This window comes from Xenopus laevis, chromosome 8L (assembly GCF_017654675.1).
Source record: "Xenopus laevis strain J_2021 chromosome 8L, Xenopus_laevis_v10.1, whole genome shotgun sequence".
Lineage (NCBI taxonomy): Eukaryota > Metazoa > Chordata > Amphibia > Anura > Pipidae > Xenopus > Xenopus laevis.
In genome coordinates, this window is record NC_054385.1 from 58,664,305 (window position 1) to 58,688,662 (window position 24,358).

General features: G+C 37.0%; 2 protein-coding genes across 4 annotated transcripts in view; both read right to left on the reverse strand.

The window, feature by feature from the left end:
* The window catches only part of slc6a14.1.L (solute carrier family 6 member 14, gene 1 L homeolog), a 31,854-nt gene extending 31,415 nt beyond the window's left edge, over nucleotides 1-439 (reverse strand). For all 3 annotated transcript variants that reach the window (XM_018229990.2, XM_041572791.1, XM_041572790.1), the window contains exon 1: nucleotides 281-439. In XM_018229990.2, the coding sequence (XP_018085479.1) occupies nucleotides 281-337 (57 nt within the window). In that variant the 5' untranslated portion in view covers nucleotides 338-439. The remainder of the gene's footprint in view (nucleotides 1-280) is intronic.
* A 6,300-nt stretch (nucleotides 440-6,739) lies between these two features.
* Nucleotides 6,740-24,196, reverse strand: slc6a14.2.L (solute carrier family 6 member 14, gene 2 L homeolog; the record flags this gene model as incomplete). Its single annotated transcript, NM_001091185.1, is given in 15 exon segments — nucleotides 6,740-7,525; nucleotides 9,058-9,225; nucleotides 9,875-9,984; nucleotides 11,795-11,894; nucleotides 12,500-12,618; nucleotides 13,534-13,659; nucleotides 13,967-14,195; nucleotides 14,497-14,637; nucleotides 16,826-16,958; nucleotides 18,018-18,150; nucleotides 18,455-18,616; nucleotides 19,027-19,099; nucleotides 19,102-19,158; nucleotides 20,632-20,776; nucleotides 24,066-24,196. Coding segments are annotated over 14 exon segments (1,728 nt in total). The 3' UTR covers nucleotides 6,740-7,357.
* Between the last annotated feature and the right edge of the window lie 162 nt (nucleotides 24,197-24,358).

Below are 24,358 nucleotides of genomic sequence, written 5' to 3' on the forward strand. Positions count from 1 at the left end.
TCCCAGCAAACTGCAGAAACTGTCAACAGTAATAGTAACAGACACTTTGTAAGGCATTGACACCAACAGTGAAAGCTACTTTGTTATTATGCAGCAGAATTCTTGCTAGAGCAAAATCAAATATTCTAATAGCTAAATAAATGCAATTCCATCCACATTTTTTTTTAATTTCACACTACACATGTTTCAAATCATATTTAAAATATTAATAACAATTCAAATGTATTTTCGACAGTCTAAAACTTTCCTAACAGGGGCACATTATAAAATTAAAACTTACTTGTGTCAGCTCCTTAGAACTATTTTGACAGCATGTTAAAATATGATTTAATCCCATATTCCAAGCTGCAATGAAATTCCAGATATTAGTCTTCTTTTCAGCGTCCCACTATCACACTGTTGTTGTACTGTTTTGCTATCAGCTATTATTGTAGTATAAGTTTTTTTTGCCAAGGTGTGTATATAAAGCATTTGAGTATCTGGCTCCTCCCAGAGTCTGAATGCTGGTAGTTAATATAAAACGACTGTAACAGTTAGTGGACTACACAATATACTGTCATTTTGCAGAGGAGATTAAGCATTTCAATCATGAAAAGGGAAAAAGTTGAAGGGTTTCTAAAATGCAGAATAACCTTCAACAACTACTGTTGCAGAAAGAAGTAAAATACCAAATTAAAGGTGGGCTACAATCTTACTTGTAACCAAATCAAATCAAATTATGTTTTAGTAATTGATTTTGTAATCTCTAGAATATAAATTGTTTTGTGCATTAATATATTGATCTGTGGAACAAGTGAACTAATATGTAGTCTACATATTCTTTGATTTACCAATTTTACACTTTAATTCAGTGTGAGAATGTTGTCTCATTTGCATTCATTTAATTGCATTTGCTAATGGTTCAAGCAAGACGTGTTTCTACGAATGTAGATTGCATTAGTATGCAAACTTAAAGGGAAATGTAATGAAAGACATGAGCAGAATACATATTAATTGCGAAATGCATTTTTTTGTAATGTTTTTTTTCCTAAGACTAGCATTGATTCAAGATTTTTAATTGCAAGAAATAGCTACAGTATATTTATGTGATGTTTTATTTGTACATACAGTATGACATTTTTATAACATTTTATTACATACACTCCATATAATTTTCCACCAGAAATACAGTCTTTTTTTCAGAATCAAATACATTTTAAATACGTATCTGCTTCTGCAAAACATGCATTGAATGCATTTAGTATAGTAGATAGTACAGGTATGGGTCCTTTTATTCAGAATGCTCGGGACCTGGATCTTTCTGGATAAGGGGTCTTTCCGTAATTGGGATCTCCAAACCTTAAGTCTGCTTAAAAAATAATTTAAACATTGAGAAAACCCTATAGGATTGTTTTGTCCCCAATAAGGTTTACTTATATCTTAGTTAGAATGAAGTACAATGAACTGTTTTAATTTTAAAGTGGTAAAAGCACATTTCCGTAATTTGGAACTTTCTGGATAATGGATTCCCGGATAAGGGATCCCATACCTGTTTCAATATATACAAGCAATACAACATCACAATGTAATTTGAGGTTGTGATAGGTTGAACAATATGTACTCTGAAAATCAAACTGTTGGTCTCATGCTATATGCTGTCATATTTTTTTTTAAGTAAAGCCATTTATCCCAGAAGTCAATAACTGATGACAAAATCTTATTTAGGGGCACAAGTGGCAATTTTATTGTAGCATCTAAATTGTAAAGTGTATGAAAACATTAGCAGGGCTCACTGATGGTCTTTTGGGAAAATGATAATTTGTGCATGTCATTCAGACAAGGCAAGTCAAGGAGCAGCAGCAAACTAGACCACAAGGGGCCCTGTATTTAGGGACAAGGGTGGTCTGTGCCTGCCGATGCTGCTGGGTAGTACAGCCAGGCCTGGGGAGTAAGTGCTTCCTGAATGAGCAGCCCCTGCTTCCCAAGGTCTTTGTAAATTACCCCTAATGTGATTTAACAGCAACAAACTTGAGAAGGGGCCATTAAATGCCTTAATAGACACTTGTGAAAAATTACATGAATAGTGTGGGAATTCACTGAACTGGCAGAGATACCAACACCCCTTTTAAAGGAAAATTTTACATCCAAAATGAATACTTAAAGGGATACTGTCATGGAAAAACATGTTTTTTTTCAAAATGCATCAGTTAATAGTGCTGCTCCAGCAGAATTCTGCACTGAAATCAATTTTTCAAAAGAGAAAACAGATTTTGTTATATTCAATTTTGAAATCTGACATGGGGCTAGACATATTGTCAATTTCCCAGCTGCCCCCAGTCATGTGACTTGTGATCTGATAAACTTCAATCACTTTTTACTACTGTACTGCAAGTTTGAGTGATATCACCCCCTCCCTTTCCCCCCAGCAACCTAACAAAAGAACAATGCGAAGATAACGAGATAGCAGCTCCCTAACACAAGATAACAGCTCCCTGGAAGATCTAAGAACAGCACTCAATAGTAAAAGCCAAGTCACACTGAGACACATTCAGTTACATTAAGTAGGAGAAATAACAGCCTGCCAGAAAGTAGTTCCATCCTAAAGTGCAGGCACAAGTCACATGACTGGGGCAGCTGGGAAACTGACAATATATCTAGCCCCATGTCAGATTTTAAAATTGAATATAAAAAAATCTGTTTGCTCTTTTGAGAAATGGATTTCAGTGCAGAATTCTGCTGGAGCAGCACTATTAACTGATGCGTTTTGGAAAAAATATGTTTTCCCAAGACATTTTCCCTTTAAGCAACAGATTATATTATATTATATTATTTTAGGTGGCCTATAAGAAGCTTACCCAATTGGAATATAGATATTAGTAAATATTGCCCTTTTACATCTTTTACATTGAACCATCAGTTTTGTGATATTCTCTCTGCTGCCTCAAAGATCACCTGGCCAGAAATAATGTGCACACACACATGGTGGAGCTGAAGCTGAGGTCAGCCTGGAGATGCCTCATTTTTGCTTATTTGGGCCGACCTCAGCTTCAGCTCTGTTGTGTGTGTGCGCACGCATGCTGATCGGATTCAGATCAATGGAGCAGGGGCAGGGAGCAGATCTGATTTTATCAGCCTGCAAAAATACTCAGAGAGCCTTCAGCCTCTGTGCCCATAGCCTTTATGTAACAAGAAGTATGGGAGCAAAAGACCGAACTTTATCCATTAATTGGCTCATGTGACCTATACCTGTATGTTTGCCCCTGGTTTTTTGTGTGCCCTGTGAATCATAAAATCCCCAGGGGACAGTCCTTAGTTCTTAAAATTCAAATATTTTACTCAAAGTCTGTTTTTTCAACTCATCTCTCTTCAAGTTACCTTCGTTTCTTTCCCCATTAACAAGTTTCTACTTCCTGGGCAAAACACTCACTCAAAGCCCCAAACCTTTATCACTGGTGAACCTCATTAATATCAGCACCTGTAGTAGCTTTTCAGCATGAGTCAACACAGTCCCTGTTATACACTGCATCTGCTCTGTCTCCTGAGACATGCCTTCCTTTTGGTGTGTTTCCAGTTACTGTGCCACAATAGGTAGATAAATCAAAAGTTAATCAGAAAATGTTCCAGCAGCGCTCCGATAAGGTGAAATAAGTGGTTTATTTGCACCACAAAACAGGCCTGCATTCTCCCACGTGGATATTTTTTAATAAACCAGTTCAGTTATTGTTCAACTAACTACTGGCGCCCAATTATTGTGCACTCCATACATTTAAAGTTGTGCAACACCCTGCCTCCACAACGTTGTGAGGGCTCAACCCATGAGAACTAAGGAAATAAAGGACTTCATTCAGAGCACATTATTGGGGTAAAGCTACCAGTTATAGTAGAAAGCTACTATAGCCTTACATTAGCATACTATTCCAAATATATTCTGCCAAGGACACACTTGTATATTAACAAGTAAGACCATGTCAGAAGGTACCAAGACCATGTAAATAAAACTGAGATAAAATAAATATCACAAATAGGACATTTTATATAAATATTGAGAGTGGTAGTAGTTAATTGAAACCTAGAGGGAAACTGAATCCAATCGCTTTATCCATCCGGCCTCAAGTCTCAGTAGCTACAAATCTCTGCCCCTCCTTGAGTGAAGGGATATGATCAAAACCATGGGGTATATTCATCAAAGAGTGAAGTTAGAGATCGCCACAGTCTTCTAGAGTGAAATTCCGCCACTCTCCACTCATTTCTATAGCATTTTAATGACATATTTATCAAAGGGTGAACTTTCAACCTTAAATACTATTTTAAAATCCCATAGAAATGAATGAAGAGTGGTGGAATTTCACTCTAGAGGACTGTGGTGATCTCTTACTTCACTCTTTGATAAATATATGTGTCTAAACTGGGCTAAATAATGTTTAGCTGCTGAAAAATGTTTTAGTACTGGTACAATGCTGTCTTTGGTTGAACATTTTGTCTCTACATGTGAATGAAGCTTTGCCAACACAGGCCAGTCTTCAGGGACACTAAGCCATGTATACCACAAACTGGTTCATGGAAATCAGTGTTTCATCTTGTATTTATGCCCAGAGTGAGGATGAGTAAAGGTCTTCCCTTGTGACATTCTACTTCCAGTAAATTGGTAACAACCAGACTTTTGTAAATCACTTAACCAAGTTTTAAATTATTTGGCTGGGACCAAATCCTTGACTATAAGTAGTTCTCCCATAGTGTGTTCCCTTCTGTATCCCATCATGTCTCTTAGAATTCATAAACGACAGTGAGGTATAAGTGCATACAATCTCACATCAGTTGTATGTAGTGAGTCACTGCCACTAGAAAAAGTACCAGTAAACACCAATGGTGTTTGAATGAAACTCTTTGACTGCCCATACACAGGGATGTCCACATGTTATTGTTTATATGTTAGTGCTAATTGCTTGAAATATTGAATTTGATGGGAACTGAAGAGGAGCAGGAGCTTCTATCACTGTATTAGCAGATGTGATGTTGAGTTTTGACACATTAACTGAGTTCAAACTGACATACATGCCCAGATGGTCAGGTAGTGTCCAAATCTCATGACCAAATATACATTGCTCTTAAACACACACTAAAGAATGAAGGTATATATTTTATTTGAATGTAACATTATTGTAACGATACGTTACCCTGGTGGTCTAGTGGGCGGGTGGGACGCCCGCCGCTTGCTGGCTCTCTCCTCCTGTGCCGGCTTTCCTATGGCGCGCATGGCACGCACTTCTGGGTTTTACGCTCCGACGTAATGATGTCATCGCGCTTGGCGCGAAATTCAAACACTATATAAAGCGATTTCATTGTTAAGCACATTGCCTTTTGTTAGGTGTGTATTACTACTGATTCCTGTTTGATCTTCTGGTTATTAATCCTTGCCTTGCCTGACTATTCTGAACTCTGTATCCTGACCCTTGACTGCCTGACTATTCTACGCTCTCCAATCCTAAACCTAGCCTGTCTGACTATTCTTTGAACTCTGCCTGCATTGACCCGGACTGTCTAAATATTCTGAACTCTGCTTGTGCTGGCCCGGCCTGTCTGTTCCTCATTGTGTTATCTGGCCTGTCTTCCAAGTTGTGTTCTTCCATCCAGTATCCTTGGTGAGACAATCATGCCCCTTTGCTCATCCAGAACCTTTAGCTTTGCTCCTCTCTTAGTAAGACCTGGCAGCATCCAATAAGCTGAGGGCTCCTCCCGAGGTGAAAGGCTGCTGTTAAAGGCAGAAGCAAGAGCCGAGGCCAGGAAGCCTAGCACTGGTTCTGGATTTAGGGTGCCGAACGTGACAATTGTGTGGTGTATTTGCATTTCCTCTTGTGTTCATCACAGACAGAGCTGATAAATTACTTGTCATAACTGATCTATTATTAAATGTGAGCATTAGGGGTGCTGTTCAACTGTTGAGCATAGCATCGACCATACCTTAGAACAACAACAAGGATGCTCCTGATAAAATCTATATTTACTAATACAGTACAAAGAGAAATCATGTTCATTGCACTTATATCCTTACATTTAACTGTCATTTAAAAGAAATTGAATGGAACATCTATACAACTTGTAAACTGTTTTTGTTTTTTTATCAAGTCTCTGTTAATCACAATGCATCATTTAAAAAACTCACACCCCCAAAAAAAAGAAAAAAAACTTTTGCAAACGTTTTTTTAAATATAGCTCTCGTGAATTTAGCCTTACCCAAGGCCCAGAATGAATTGAAACTTATTCAAGTCCCAAAATGAACCCAGCCTTACCCATGTCCCAAAATGAATCCAGCCCTTACCTAAGTCCCAAAATAAGGTTAAACAAAACATACAGCAGTGGTAGAACAGTGTGTTATAGCACCCAAATTAGCAACTGTTTAAATATTACAGAATACTAGGGTTATTTTGGATTTGCAGGGGACTATCACACCTTTCGTCTGATAATACAACCTCAGTGAGCTCAAGGGGGTGCCAACAGCTTTAAGAGGGCAGATCAATGGTATATGACCAGCGGAGTGTTGGGATATGAATATAATATCTGAATTGAAACAGCTGGATTTGCAATGTACATATTAACACATTGGGGGTATTACACAATATATTATGGTATTTCATGAGTAATGGCTATCAAAAGAAGTTAACGAGTTCGGCTTTACTATTTAATAAAGTGGTATTTTCCATGTAAATACATCTAAGGATGTCATTGCATTGATTTCATTAAATTTCCATGATTAACCCAAGTATGCCTGCAAAATGATTTTTAATATTTCAAGTATTTCAAATTTCTTAAAAACTTCTAAAATAATGTCAAGTGCAACAGTTAAACATTATTGGCACTGTAAATAAAAGCAGGTATGTTGAAGTAAATACAAATTATAGTAATTGTTCCAGGAAAAAGATATTTTCTGAAAAAAGTACCCCAACAGTAAGATTTCCAGGTAAACTTATTACATGTTTGTAAAAGTAAATAGCCTTCACCTATTCTACATATCATACAGTACATTACGCTAGGAATTATTTTATAAGGAGGTTCTATTAATGTACATTACATATTATACATGAACCAATATGAGCAGTGGTAAAGTACAAAGTACAATTTAAAATGCTAGTCCACTTTAACGTGGCTCCCTTTAATCTACTACCTGCTGAACATCACAACTATTGTGAGTATAAAGAACATCGAATTCTTTTTGGTGCTCCATAAAGTTGCTTTGTAACAAAACAGCAAATGGAGTGAATTCCATGGAAATATTCTATGTGTCTTTTTTTCCGGTCTATAATTTCAGGCACAATATGTTGGGCAAACTCCATTGAAGCACATAGTAGTTTTAGTCTTGTCCTTATACAAGGCATTGTCTATATTAGGAGAATGCTTTGTTGTCGTAACCCGACAAGCCTCCCTCGATGGTTGTGATCTCCATTGCATTCCTGGCCTTATGAAGATTATCTGTTGTTTTATACCTTCCCAGACGATGCTGTTCCAAAGCAGGGCCCCACTCTGGCGTTGGAGCACATATCTTCAAGAAGCGCTAGGGGAAAAAAAGCATTTATTGTCAGATTTATTTATGTTTAAATTAGAAATACCAACTGTGTGCTTCAACATGGAACATGCTAGTTCTATTGACTAGATGCAAAGTAAAATTTAAATGTCTATACCAAACCAAACTTTAAATAAGTATAGAACAAATTAGAATTAAGACTATGCCACAACTGCTTTTCTTTTACTTCAGCAGCTCATTAAAAAATAAAGGCTATTATTCCAGACAGAAGATATAAGGGTATAACTCCTAAAAGTTAACAGACCATTTTAATGAACAAATCATCAAGATGAAAGCTCCCATAGCAATCGTGTTATCTTTGTGTGTCCCTGTGCAAACTGATTTGAAGCTGGTCAGCTAGTTGCAGTTGTTCTTTGGTTGCTCCTGAGCAAACTTAGTGCCCTTTATTACACAACCCCCTATTGTGTGTTAAAGAGCAGTTAGGGTCAACTCAACAACATCTTTAAACAGTTACGTTATACTGACTTTTATGCTACTGTACTATAAAATTTCTGTGGGTTATTTTGCTACTTTGCTAAGTTCAAGTGGGGGAAGTAATGGATAATATAATATATAACAGGAGAATTTACTACAGAGATTACTGAAAAAAGTCCTTCATCATGTAATGAGAGCTGAGGTATTAGAGCTCAGTTAGTGAAGCTCTTGGTGCCCATGTATTGAGCACTTGTATCTGGGGCATTTGTGTGCTCTGCAGCTACAGAAATTGGTTGCAAGGTACAGAGGTCAGTGCCTTGCCCTTTGCCTAGGAATTCTAAATGACAACCACTGAACATTGACAAATATCTTGCAGAACCATAGATTGTGGTTTCTGAAATGCTGCTACTGTTGTATAAAAATGTTCACAAGGTGAGGAGTTCCTAGTTAGGGTTGCAACTCGAATTTTATGGTTTGTTACGTTAGAGTGAACTAATGATCATGTTTAGCAAATGTTAAAATGTTCAGCCATTAATGCTCAAGGTTTACACTAAGAGGGTTATTTATCAGTCCGAATTGATCTCAATATTTTCTGCTACAAACTCAGATCAAATCCCCTCAGGTTTTTTACACTTATTTATTATTACATTTTCCCGAAAATTTGCTTTGTGGGAAAAAATCGGAAAAATTTTTTTTGTCCGATTTTCATGAATTTTCGCCTGAAAACTCAAAGAACTGCAGGGTATTGCATGAAACTCATCACACATCAAAAAATTATTGGGACTTCTCCCATTGACTTATATGCAACCTCGACAGGTCTGAGATGCCGGATTTTCAGATCCTGACTTTTCCATCCTCAGGGTTTAATAAATTCCAAAGTTCGTGATTTTTTAAGAGTCCGATTTTATAAAAACAAATCACACATTTTTCGTGATTTTTGCATTCAGAGTTTAGTAAATAACCCCCATTGAGTTTGGAATGTTAACATTAATACAAATTTATCTCAACGCCATCCTAAAAAGTTGCCATTGGATACAGTTATGATCATCTTTAAGAACACATACTCACACCACATGCTTGATCCTTACCTCCCAAAGGGTTCCCTCAGCCTTTATTATTTTTACAACAGCAAGTATAGGAATCCAGATGATACAGAAAATGATCATGCACCAACCCAGGGCAACACCCCAGGATGGGTAAGCAACATTACCATGCTTAGGAGTGTCAAAGGTCACCAGTGACCAGATGAAGATAACCTAGAAAAAAAAACAATTTTTTTTATTATTCCTGAAATACAATAAGAACAGTGAGAAATGTGCAAACTATATTCAAGGTAGATTATATCATGTTCATGATTGTAAAGGGAAATCAGAATCAATTATATTACCATGCTGATGGTAAGTAAGGTTATAATGTATAAAAAGAGGGGTTGTAGGAGCACTCCAAGGCTAAGTAAAAGGTAAATAAGGTGCCACAATGAAGTTGGCATGCTTTTAACAGCAGACTAAATAGTGTTTGTACAAACAAGAGCAGTGCTGTATTCTACTGTCAACATAAACCAATCTGTAAGGCAATGCAAAGTAAATACAATTTACAGAGGACTGTTCCTCAGCTAAATATAAATGTATTTTCCTTGTAATGCTTTTTTTTTTTCAAATTAAAATGGAATTGCCCCTTGGTAATGTTGCACATCCACTATATCTTATTTTCCTAAAACATAAGCTGAGCGCAGAAGCAGCATATCATAAATTGTATTTTGTGTGTATGGGCCCACATGTTGGGGTAGTTGTTTTACTACTTTGTACTGAAATTCAGACAAAATAATAAGTCTGAAGTTTTCCCACACAGATAACTCTCGTCAGTTAGTTGAATTTTCATTGCACAGGCTGAGTTGGCCTAACTTACTGTTAATAGTAGGGGTGTTATGAAAAACCAGCAGAGTCTCCACCACAGCCAAAAGACCCAGTGCTTCTTTCCAATCATCATCTCAATATCTTCAATAAATCGGTTGCCACCTGTAGAAGCAAAATTAGATAATGATATGTACATGGCACAACTCAAAAAGAATGTTTTCTGTATTTGAACAAAACAGGCTGGTACTTAGGGGCAAGTTTACTAAAGGGCGAAGTGGCTAATTTGCCAGCGTGACGTAATTTTGCCACTTCTCTGATTTACTTATGGGGGCTGGCATAAATTCGCTAGCCACATAGACCTACTCTAGCGCTACGTCGCACCCTTACGCCAGGCAAAGTTGCGCTCTGGCGAAGGGACGTAACTACGCTAATTCACATCTTGCAGATTTTACTGAATGTTACCTCTTGTGACAAACTTTACTTCACCAGCTCAGACCAGGCGAAGTGCAATAGAGCAGATAGGAGTTTGTCAAAAAAATGCTGACGTTTTTTACTTTTTACTGGGTGATAGGCTGAAAAAGGTCATACATTTTTTTTGGGGGTACCCTCCTTTCCCCCTACATTTGGCACCTAAACTATACAGTGGGCATATGTGTAGGGCAATATATGACCTCGATTAAATTTTATTAAGTTTCCCTGGCCTTATGTTGTGTAATGTAGTTGCTGCAGCATAGACGTCCATTGTACTTTAACTGCATGCCGTATGCTAATTAGGCATCGCTAGCGTAACTTCAGACTGCTTATCATATTATCGCTAGCGCAACATCGCAACCGTTCGGGAACTACGCCTGGCGAAGTGTGGCAAAGCCTTCGCTAGCGCATTTTTGCCGCATAGTGAATTTGCCCCTTAGGGTTTGTGCCTTTTCTTGGAAATGCTGCAACTCAGTTTTATACATAAAGAAAACAATTACAGATTTTCAAGTATTCTGATCATATTAACGGTATTCACAGTAGCAAAAATGCACTGACAAAAGATAAAAATTTAAATAATTTAATATGTAAAAAAGTATAGCTAATTGGCCTTCAAATGGGCCCAATACTACAGTTTCTCAATTTATATTAATGATTAGGATGGAGGGAAAACCTAATTTTCAGCATCAGGCTGTTAAGGGGGACCTCAGGCTGAGTCCCCATAACATTCAATGTATCAATCTAATAATTACTATACATGGGGCATTGTGATACGCTGAGGCTTTTACATGGGCATTACTGAGGGTTGTATCTCATTGATGCATGGTGTGCTTTTTGTCAGTCATTATTGACTACAGGTATGGGACCTGTTATCCAGAATGCCCAGGACCTGGGGTTTCCACATAAGGGATCTTTCTGTAATTTGGAGCATCATACCTTAAGTCTACTAGAAGATAATTTAAACATTAAATAAACCAAATAGGCTTGTTTTGCTTCCAACAAGGACTAATTATATCTTAGTTTGCATCAAAAGAAAAAAGGAAATAATTTTTAAAAAATGGGATTATTAGGATAAAAATGAGTCTATGAGAGATGGCCATCCCATACTTTGAAGCTTTCTGTACAAGGGGTTTCCGGATAATGGATCCCATGCCTGTACTGCCATAAAACTATCTTGCAAAGTGCCAAGCCACAATGGAGGGGAAATCCAGTTTGCAGCATCAGATTTATAATAGGGTCCTCGGGCTGACGAATCCCCATAAGATCCAATATGTGTCTTGCAATGGTTTCTAATTTCTATTCTTCCCACATTCAACCTGAAATTTAAAATTCTAATTGCTAAGGTTTTATAGACACACTGGCTACAAATGTAAAGCCACACTTCTGTCTTATTTTTGGTCAACAAAAGATATTTAACTCATGCTATGATGGGAACCATTTAAGTACGTCTATAAGCATACTGCTAGAACATGAGGCTACTGAATTATGTTCGGAAGCTCACCATAAATCCAACAGATTCCTATGAGTTCCAGAATTGCAGCAATGAGGATTCCCCATCCAGCACAAAAATAATCAATCAGATCAACCCAGTAAATTCCTGACTATAAAAAAAGAACACAAACATGTTACATTTCAGCAGATACAGCTTAAAGACAATTCTGTAAATAAATGAATGGCAAATATACATTATTTATTACTTTTCCTGGTCCAGGTATGCATACATGTTGCACTGTAATAAATAGACATTGTTCCTTGTTTTTCACAATTTGCACTGCAGATATGTTTCAGTGGCATAAAATCTGATCTTCAGACAATTTGCAGAGACATGAATGGTGCTTTGCTTGGCATGGGGCAATGTTTATGCGTTTGTTGTCCAGACATGTTGCATTAGCTGGCAGTTTATTGTATGCTGGGTGTTGCAGATATGTCTGCAAGATGTGCTGATAAGACAGGAGATTGGCACTAAAGACAATGCAACGCAGACAGTTACTGCAGCTGGTGAACTCCCTTACTAACCCAATACAAAATCTGTGTCTTGAAATTAAACTCTGGCACTTATGTATGCAGACTGATAGAACACTGGCAAAGCCAAAGTAACAGCAAGTGAGGAAGGAACTTGGGCACTACTTTTCAAAGACAAAGCTTTTGTGCCTTTTGTTGAATTAGCTTTCTGAGAAAATATATTTTTATAATAACATTGTAGTACCTGGGTGACACACAGAATACCGAGAAAGAAGAACATTACACAGGCTGCTACAGTGATAATTCCTCGCATTTTCTTCATCACTTTGGGATAGGCATCATGGATGGTAGTTGTTATTGTTTCTGTGAAGAGATGTAGTAATTGATGTTTTCTCCACTGTTACCAACAGCAAAATATCAAACTCAATCTCATTATTAGTATTGCTGGAAGACAATAGTGGCAACAGTATTGACTGAAAATCAATACAATTTGATTTAGTGATAGACTAAAATACTGTAGATAAACTAATAATAATTTGGTCAATTTGCAATCCATAGTAGGACAGGGCTGAAAAAAAAAAAAAAAAGAGAGAGAGAGAGAGAGAGAGAGAGAGAGAGAGAGAGAGAGAGAGAGAGAGAGAGAGAGAGAGAGAGAGAGAGAGAGAGAGAGAAATATGAAAACAAAACATCAGTTAACTATAGGCTGGATGTCATGTCAGCCAGTTCACTTTCAATTTAAATAACTACTGAGTACAGTTATAATTTCGCACCAAACTTTTCAAGCAGCATCCAAACCCACTGAGTCCCAAGAATTCCAGGATTAGAAATAGGCCCCCGATAGCAAAGAAATCCTTAGGTGTTTTCTAATCCCAAATGGGTGTGAAGTACCAGATTATGGTCTGGATTTTCTATATGTACTTAGAAAATTGCTGGGAAACATCTCAGTAAATAGCTAGAGCATGTATTGTGTAAGATCCATGATCAACGAATCAATGAACATTCAAACACACAAGTACTAAACTCAACTAGCTAATGTGTGTGTGTGCTTATTTGAGATGGCTTAGACAGAAAGACGTACCCTATGTTTTGAGCTAGGGGAAATTAGGATAGAAGCAGTAAAAACCAAAGGCTGAGTTGTTTCACAAATAGTTGGGTTTCATGAAAGGAATAATTTTAAGATCATTTCATAGCACTGGCCTTTTACTACCCATTATGATTAAATTATAGGATTATCTCTTACATTTAATTTAAGGATAAAGAATTTAAGATTGTACTTACCAACAGATGCAAACTGGGAATCCAGCCCTAATGTCAGTAGCATGAAGAAGAATAAGATTGACCATAGGGGTGCTACAGGCAGTTGAGACAATGCTTCAGGATATGCAATAAATGCCAATGCAAATCCTAAAATGTAATAGCAAAACATGCAGTATGTCAGAAAGGCTCACAATATTTCTTCTGTGACACACACACACACACACACACACACACCAGTATGGCCAGCAGGTAAGAAAACTTCGTTTTGGAAGTCTGTTAACAAAAGGTTATGTAGAATAGAGAGTATATAGAAGCTTATGTATTGTGCCTTTAGCACTGCTTTTCGGTGGAATCTCCAAATGTAATGAAAAAAGGGTTCTGGAAGCTTAAATTATAGGGAGTCGTCTAGTGAAGATGAGATGGAACATTACCAGACACATTTTTTCTTACCTACCTGAATCTACCACATCTTTTACTTCTTTTTCAGCTTTAAAGGCCATATGTCCAAGGATTGAAAATATGGCAAAACCAGCAAACACACTAGTTAAGCAGTTTGTGACACAGACCATGATGGCATCAGCATAGCAATTGTTGTGGAATTTGTTGTAGGATGACAATGCCACGAGTCCTCCCCATGCAGTTGACAGGGAAAAAAATATCTGAGTGGCAGCATCTTTCCAAACCTAGAACAACACAGAAAAATAGCATAAGAAAAAAGAAATTACAGCATCAAAATTAGCTTTGCTGGTATACCCATACATTATCTACTGTGTATTATAAATAATTACAAAAAATTACAAATGCTTGTTGAAAAAAAGTACAATATTTCAACTACTTTCTTACCAAAATTTATGAAAGAAATGGCATAATTCAAGGTTGAATGCATATGCTGTGATGTTACTAACATTGTTTTATTTAAAAAATGATTAAGGGTCAAACTAACAAAAAAATATTTAGCATTTTGTCGTAAAAAAGAAAACTTACATCCGAATTGGATAGTTTTGAAATATCTGATTGTGTTCCAATGTAAAAACTGATGCCATCATATGCTCCTTCCAGTGTTGCACCTCGAATTAAGAGTATAAGCAGGACAACGTATGGGAATATTGCGGTAAAGTAAACCACCTGAAACACAAACATTTGTTGGTCAAAGTTAAGCAAGTTTTTATGTACACACACATGCTTTCCTTTTGAATATATTGAAGAGTACACTTTGTCTTACTTAGCAATTTTAAAAGAAATGGTCATGTTCAGGTAAAGGATATGTTATTCAGAAAGCTTGCGACCTGTGGTTTTCCCTATAAAGGGTCTTTCTATAATAGCTTATCTATTAAAAATCATATTAACATTAAATACACTTAAAGGGATCCAGTCATCGGAAAACATGTTTTTTTCAAAACGCATCAGTTAATAGTGCTACTCCAGCAGAATTCTGCACTGAAATCCATTTCTCAAAAGAGCAAACAGATTTTTTTTATATTCAATTTTGAAATCTGACATGGGGCTAGATATTTTGTCAATTTCCCAGCTGCCCCTGGTCATGTGACTTGTGCCTGCACTTTAGGAGAGAAATGCTTTCTGGCAGGCTGCTGTTTTTCCTTCTCAATTTAACTGAATGTGTCTCAGTGAGACATCGGTTTTTACTATTAAGTGTTGTTCTTAGATCTACCAGGCAGCTGTTATCTTGTGTTAGGGAGCTGTTATCTGGTTACCTTCCCATTGTTCTTTTGTTTGGCTGCTGGGGGGGGGAAGGGAGGGGGTTGATATCACTCCAACTTGCAGTACAGCAGTAAAGAGTGATTGAAGTTTATCAGAGCACAAGTCACATGACTTGGGGCAGCTGGGAAATTGACAATATGTCTAGATGTCAGATTTCAAAATTGAATATAAAAAAATCTGTTTGCTCTTTTGAGAAATGAATTTCAGTGCAGAATTCTGCTGGAGCAGCACTATTAACTGATTCATTTTGAAAATTTATTTTTCCCATGATAGTATCCCTTTAATATGGTTGTATAGCCACCAATTTGGATTAATGCAGTTTATGTAACATCAAGCACAAAGTACTATCTTACTACAGAGAAAAGGGAAGTAATTTAAAAAAAAAAAAGACTAATTTGCTTAAAATGGATTCTATGTGAGATGGCATTGCCCTAATTCGAGTGTTCTGCATATCAAGTTTCAAGAGATTATATGCATGCAGTAGTGTGTTGGATAAACTGTACTATAATTATTTGACTATAAGTTGTTTGCAGCTTACTGAATGAATTTTGTTTAGCCATACAAAGGTAGACATATGGCTGCTCAGTCTGCTGTACCATGATACATGGAACAAAGAAGTTCAAACTGTTGGTTTAGCAGATTTTCAGTTTGCAGCACCCATTTAAACCATTGCCAGTACTGGGAAGTGAACTGCCACAGAGGCATTAATGCCCCACCTCTAATTGTACAAATTTTGTTATTTGTGAGGTTTGCATAAGTGTTAATTTAATTCATTTTACTCTTTAATAAACATATTTTTATCAGAGGGAGGGAAGGCAGTTTATTTCTAAATATGGGGATACACCCAAAATGTTCCATGTGGCTGTTCTTGGCAGAAAAGTTTAACTAATGGGAACCCTTAAAGGATTATGCTGAATACGGGTATCTGCAATACAGGTTAAGCTGGTATATTTAGCATAATAATGTGTTGCATTACTTTCAACAGATTGCAGAAACTCATATTGTATAAAAGTAGAAACACATTTATTCTCATAAATTCTCATAAAGCATAACTTTTTTAATTTCTCATAGCATTACTAATGACATTCTACCATGAACGACACAGTCAGATGTTTTATAGAGCTTTAAATATAATTTTGCTGCCTGAATAAGTATGTTTTAAAAAGATTCTTGTTGGTAAATGCTGATCACATATTTTTTATATGTTCCTTTAATATTTCACTCCTCTAATAATGTTATTTTGATGTTCTACTGTGAATGCCAAATATAATTCCATATCATTATTTTAAATTCTCTAGCATTGCACTGGAGTCCTCTGCAGGGACTCTGAAAACAGGGCCTGGCAAGAAGAACATAGGCTTAATTGTAACTGAATTTGCTATACCATTATTATTATTATACCATTGCCATTATTAATATATCACAGGACAAGGTAAAAATTGACAAACCAGAGCCAAAGCAGAAATGAAATGCTGATTGTATCCATTCATATGTTTTGTTGACAGACTTGCATCACAAGTATACACCTATGCAAATGAATATTACTTACAAGTTGAAACCTGTATCTCTTTCAGTACATTGTTCCTAAACTAACCTTGCCTGATGACTTTATTCCTTTAAACAATGCAGCTCCAATTATTATCCATGCTAATAGAAGGCAGAGAGCCAGGTACCATACAACATCACCGGTCTCGTGCAGTCCACCTGAACGCCTCAGAGCCACTTTACTACAAAAACAATTAAAAGTATTAATGACTTGTCAAACATACAGTATATATCATTATTTTTCTTCTTTCTGGACTGAGCCAAAAGATGATTCTTCAGACTTCAGAGCTTTTCTAAGCTAGAGCTGCAGTATACTACACTCAGCCAAAGGAATCAAGTGAATATACTGTATATATTGGTATACAACCCCTTGAATCTCCTTGGTCTATAGGATTTTGACAAGTTCCTTGGAAATAATGGGAATCTTAGAATGAGCACCTGGGTCTACAGGAAGTAGACCAGTAGTAGTATAAATGTTTATAGCGTTAAACATTAAATGATTAGCAACAACATGCTTTTCTCATGGACAATGGCAGATCATACCACTAGTTATGCATTCAAACGAGCATACCCCCTAAAGAAAAAATCCCCATCCACTACCCTCCAATGTCCCTCTCCCTGCTTCCTCCCTACTACAAAAAGTGCCCCTAAATGTCACACTGACTTATCCAGTGCAGTGGAGCTCATGGGCACCAACTTCGGTTTTCTTCAAATCCTCTTCCTTCCCTTCTGCAATTTATGGAGCTTTCCAGTGCATGTGCAGTTCAAATAGCCTAGTGTCGATGGTCCCTCTACGAAGATGCAGAAGATCGTGCCCATGAGCTCTACTGTGCAACACTGCATGGATAAGTGTATGCAGAAGATATGAGGTGGACCAAGCAAAAGGGCAATTCAAATTGCCATGCATAAATATTTTCACAGTAGCAATATTATCTACACACACCACAAGATATTTATACATATGTTTAAAGACAGCATTAACAAAATATAAACCATGCATACCAATAGGGTATATAGTAGGGTATATTTTTTCTTTAACGCAATGTTGTGTTGCCATCTAATAAATACTAGAAATCACTATTTTTACTAGGTAACATTATTCGGTATTCATTCCCCATATGTAGTAGTTTCCTGATGTTTGGTGAAGAATAATCGTGCATTTGTAAATTCAATAATTATTAGTGCACATATTTTGGCCTTATAACTTGCGTATCTAATTAAATAAAAATATATATACTTACTCCCAGTATTGCTTGCTTGGAAGTTCAGTCTCTAGATATAAAGTTGAATTTGCTATACAAGTATAGTTGTTTGCTTTCACCCATGTCAGATTTACCATTTCAATATCGTGACCTAGAGTTACATTGCAGAGTACTTTGGAGAAAAAAAAAAACACTGTCGATTATTTTAAGCTCCCCAAAATAACTTTTATTAAAAATTCCCCCATTGTGTAATTATTATTTTTCAAAACAATTACAAGCACGGTATGTGATCAAACTAAGGTGATTTCATGATAGTGGTCTTTAAGCAAATAGTTGAATGAAAAAAGTTTTTTATTAATGTTTTGGTGTTTTATTCTAATACTTGATGCTAGATATAAAACTGTTGTATATTGCTGTAGTACTGAAAAAAAATCTACCTTCTTCTTAACTGATAGAATAGCAAAGTAAAGATTTACCTTTCGGTGTCTTGCTGCATTTTTCATCTGCCCATTCAAAGCATTCTGACCATGGCAATACACTTGTAAAGGAGGCAAATAAATAATACAGACTGTAGGCAATGATGACATTATAATAGATAGTGACCAAAGTGGAAATGAGGACCATTGTGATTCCCACACCTATGAAAAAAGAAAGAAAGAAAGAAAGAAAGAAAGAAAGAAAGAAAGAAAAAGAAAGAAAAAGAAAGAAAAAGAAAGAAAAAGAAAGAAAAAGAAAGAAAAAGAAAGAAAAAGAAAGAAAAAGAAAGGATAAACATTAAATGTTTATATTTATCTTTATTAACATGCTGTAGCTTGTAACAAAATTCAATCATCCAAATTTCATTGCAATCAATGTAACTAGAGGTACCTCTGTTTAAACTAATATTCTGTAAAGTGCTTTGGAAAAGATTGGCACAAGATAAAAACTATAATATATGATTAATTCAATAAACAACATTATTTCTTAAAAGCAGCATGTCAACATCATTATTTATATTCAAAATAAAAGAATCATCTTATTCTGATGGCAAAAGTTAAAGTTTGCTCACCTTCAAAAATTGGGAGGACTTTCCACATAGCTACTGGTCCTGAGCTTGAAAACTGGCCAAGGGAACATTCCAGAAAAAACAGAGGTAGACCAGCAAAGGCAAGCATGATAATGTATGGGATAAGAAAAGCACCTAAAAAAAGCATGAACAATTTTTAGCTTGCTTTTAAAGGAACTTATTCACCATTGTAATATTCTGTGCTACAGTCTTTATCCTACAAATTATATTTAGTTACATTATGGGACACATTTACAACCTCTTGGGCAGGTTTCAAAGTACAAAAAACAGGAGCAAAGCACCATGTTCTTTTTTATTACTTTGCCTCCCTGTCCAACAATGAGTGCAAAGGTCCTTGCACTCCATGTAGTTCAGGTGCACAATTTAGGAAGCACAGAGCACAGATATGCCAAAGAGCCAAATGCTACCTGAGCATTATTAAATACTTAAGTAATACTTCTGTATCACCAAATACAAAACCAATAAAAACAAGGACTGGGAAGCACAGTATCTTAATTTTTTTAGTACATTAAGGGGGTTATTTACAAAACCTTGAATTTCTCTGATTAAGTTTTTTTGACAAAAACTTACATTTTTTATGGGGAAAAAAAACCTCACATTTTTCAAGATTTATTATACCCCAATGTTGCAAAAAGGCAGAATCCACAACCTCAGACCTGTTGAGGTCCTGTAAAAGTCAAAAGAAGAGGCACCTATCCCAGTTTGAAGTTATTGTGGTCTGCGCTGGGTTTAGGCAGAAAATCCAACTTTTTCTGGGTTTTCGGGCAAACACTGAAAAGATTTAGTGATTCGGGGGGAAAAAGTCCTAAAGATTCATGTGATTTTAGTTTTCGCTCTATTTTATTGAGTTTTTTCATGATCCAATGAAATCAGTTTTTTTTTAAATTAATTCATACGCTAAAATCAGGCATGGAAGTTTGTCAAGCTTTTTTTTTATTAATATTATGAAATAAATTCAGATTTTAGTAAATAACCCCATTAATCTAGCACTGAGTACAGATATAAGATCTATTGTCCAGAATGCTTGGGGCTTGAGGTTTACAAGTTAAAGGATCTTTCTGTAATTTGGATGTCCATACCTTAATTCTGCTTAATATAATTTAAACTTTAATTTAACCCAATAAGATTGTTTTTCCACCAGTACAGATTCATGCAGCTTAATTACCATTAAATACAAGGTACTGTTTTATTATTACAGAGAAAATGGAAACCACTTGAAAAAGTGCCAACTTGTTGTGGTAACTCATATGTTAACGTTTGTGGAAAACATATAGAATTTCGAAAGTAGGGCACAGTGAGGAAATATATTTTAGATTATTGGATTGAATACATTCTTGAGAGATTTGTGCCAGCAGAGCCCTTTTGAATTTCCATGTCCCTGTGCTGTTAAACTGAACAGATCGTATCAGCACTTACAGGGCTGTTTTGTACCCAAAGAGCTGCAATTGGAAATTACAAATATCACTGTTTTACTTGCTGTCTCCCCATATGTGCACCTTCTATTTCAGTGATGCAATTCATTGTGAGTCTACAAGACATGGAGCGCCATCAACTACAGTGTGATAACAGTTTAAAGAATAACATTACCTCCTCCATGTTGGAAGGTGAGGTAAGGAAATCGCCACACATTTCCTAACCCTACAGCATATCCCACCATGGAAAGCAGGTACTCAGACTTGCTGGACCAGTTCCCACGTTCCTTGTTCTCATCTGTATTTTCCACCTCTGTACCCTTGACATTGAGAAACACATTCATGTCAGTAAATTATTCAGGAAATATTAAATCAATAAATTAAATAAATAAAATTCTTATATTGCGTTATGTCTATGGAAAAATACAGTGGGTCTTTTATTAAAGAGGAGCTAATGTAACATTAGTGTGAAATTTGTGTAACATTTGGTTTTTTCTCCATAGGTCCATGGTATATACCAGCCCCTAGCACAAGCAGTGCAAAGCTGCTACAGTAAACCTATTAATCCTATTAGTTCCTCTGAAATGATCTTCTATATTATAAAACACATTTGATAAATATGACTGACCTGCTCAAACAGAAAGTGCTCTTTAAAGATCATTCATCGCATGGAAAATTATATGGAAAGTATATATTTGAGGGACACATTTACCATTGTCTGAGCTTTTGTACTCAGTCAGTCATAAAGGAAACACTGTGTGAGGTCACACAGGGTTTTACATCGGAAAAAAAAAACTATGCAATCTTCATAAGTTTGCCTGAGTTTTGTAAAAAAGGATAACTTTGGCACATAAAAGCTCCTGAAGTTTTTCTTTGTTGCAAAGTAACATTATACAGGTATCGGACCTGTTATCCAGAATGCTCGGGACCTGGGGTGTTCCAGATAACGGATCTTTACGTAATTTGGATCTTCCTACCCTATGTCTACTAGAAAATCATGTAAACATCAAATAAACCCAATAGGCTGGTATTGCTTCCAATCAGGGCCGGATTTACATAGCGGGCGCCCCTAGGCCCACTGCCGTTTGTCCCCCCTGTCCCTACCCTTTACTCATGCAAATTTTCATGGAGATTGTATCTCCTGCGCATCCCCAGTGTTTTTGAACCAATGTGGGTGTGGTTGGGCAGCATGCCGCCCCCCTAAAATCCTGCCATCCTAGGCCCGGGCCTAGGTGGCCTTCCCATAAATAGGGTTGACACCCGGCTGGTATTTTACCGGCCTAGCCGGTAAAATACCAGCCAAGGCCGGTATTACAAATTTACCGGCAATGTAGCTGTCGGTAAATTTGTAATGCGATTAAAAGGAGCCCTCGGCCTGCCCCCAATCCCTTGGAACATCCCCTGAAACTTACCTTTTCTCTTACTTCTTCTAGCGTCCATGTCGTGGCCCCGCCCACTTTGACGTCACGGTCCGCCCCTTTTGACGTCACGACCCGCCCCTTTATGTCCCCGCCCCCCAGCAGCCGGTAAAAGGTTTTTAAAAAGGTGGCAACCCTACCCACAAATCCGGGCCTGCTTCCAATAAGGATTAATTCTATGTTAGTTGGGATCAAGTACAATGTACTGTTTTATTATAATAGAGAAAAAGGAATTCATTTTTTTTAAAAAAAATTGAATTATTTGGATAAAATGGAGTCTATTGGAGATGGCCTTTCCGTTCAAATATAATTGTATTTTGTTTACAATTCCACAACATCATATGATTGAATGCAATTAGTTAGGACTGAAGAAACGATTCTTTTTGTGTATTTAAAAAAGGGCACATAAACACTATCTGAACTTCTTGAGTCACACCTAGTGATGGGCGAATTTATTCGCCAGGCGCGAATTCGCGCGATTCGCCGCCAGCGAATAAATTCGCGAAAAACCCTGCGAAAATTCGCGGCAAAAATTCACCAGCGTCAAAAAATTATTTTTTCGAAAAACGGACGCCGTTTTTAGCCGTTTCGCAAATTTCGCGCGAATTTTTCAGCGAAGCGAAACGGCGCAAATTCGCCCATCACTAGTCACACCTAATTCCACAGACTGAAAGGAAACCATGATAGTCCGTCTCTCTGCTCACTGGGAGCAGTTCCCCACTCCTCAGTCTCAGTGTAATGTAACCCCTCCTTTACCTTGTTCCATTATAAAGTGATGGATTTTGGAACTTGAAATCCCTGTATTCCTTAAGAACATGTGCACCATCCACTATGCAAGTTCAGATAGTGTTAATTCACCTGAATAATTCCATTCCAAAGGGGGTGGCATATTGTCCTTTCAAACGACAATTTGTTTCGTATGTTTTATGTAAGCTCAGAAATTAGGCACTATTTAATAGGGTAGCAAAGCAAGTCATGAATTCACTCTTTCTACCTTAACTTCCTTATTGCCTGTGTAGCATCAAAGTAAGGAAATGGGATTGCATGAAGTCAAGTCAGAATCTCTGTGAAAGAACAGAGAAACGGCATCCTCCCTTTTTATCTGTGCTGCCTTTGCTTCTAGGCATAACAACAAAGAAGAGATTATGCACAGGGTGTACAGGAGTAATGAATCATGTACCTCTCCTCCATACAGTGCATGCAAAGAGCTGATATGTTGTATAGGCACTATACTGCCTCCCTGAGTTTCAGTCACTGCAGAATGAAGGGTGATTGGAGTGAGTATGAGCACCTAACCCTTGCTCACAGTTTGAAACATGTATCCATACTGTAGCTTTAATAAAATTCCAACACTTACAGAACCGATTCAGTACAAAAAGGTCACCGATATTTGCGGAACCTGCAGACAGGCATATTCATTTCCCTTTTTTAATGTAGATAGATACACAGAATGGCACGCGTGTCTTTGCCCCAAGCACCAGTTTCAGGCATTATAATGGATTGAGATGCTATGACTGAATTACTGGAAAACAATTGACATTGAGTTTGCATAATGGTCTGAGTTTGGAAGATGCCTACAGTCTGCCTTCATTTTGAAACAGAGAGAATTTAAACTTCTACATATATACATTGTGTGGAATATCAAGTTTTCTAGCCATACCTAAACAATTTATTCTTTCAAATTGTATTATGTGCAAGATAATGAAGAAAATCAAGTTAGAAACTGAAAAGCATGATGTAGAATTCGTAGAGGTATTAAACAGAAAACTGTGGAGCTTTGGAAACTTTTGGATGAAAAGACTGGGGGAGGGGAAGAGCAGTTCCTGTCTGATACACACTAGGTCCCTTGCATACCAGATGTGCATTGTTCAACAGGTGCTAAAACCTAATCTAGTTCAAATATTTGTACACTTGGACACTTTTATGTACTTTTTCCTTTAAGTATGAACACTTGGAAAAATTTAAATCTGCCCATCTGAAAATAAATCTCACTTATTAGTTATATGAAGTTTCCAGATTCGCTCCACAGCACATCCCTTATGCCTGTTCTGAGCTATCATTGCACAGACACGTGTCTTTAACTTGTGCGATCTCTTTAAACAGCCAGAGCAGAATGAAAACTTGCCTGCTGGCCCACTTCCCAGTGCTTGGATTTATACTTGACCCAGCTCTGTATTATTCAGGTACTTACCAGATCCTTGCTGTCTGTTCTTCCACAGCACTTGAGAAAGCCAGGTAAAGAAATCCCCATTCTGCAAAGTAAATGTAAGGAAGGGGGGAGTGCTCTTTGCTGCTGTTCAGGTATTCAGGTGCCACCCAATGTATTATCCTCCTCTTGAAGAAGCCTTCTCTCTTCACTTCATAAAAAAATGGGAATGCTTCACAGACAGAGCTCCTTTATAAAGCCAAACCACCGCCTCCTTTAATTAGGGAGCATTCAGTATTTGCTTTCTCAGGTGGGATGGACAAATCATCTTGCAACAC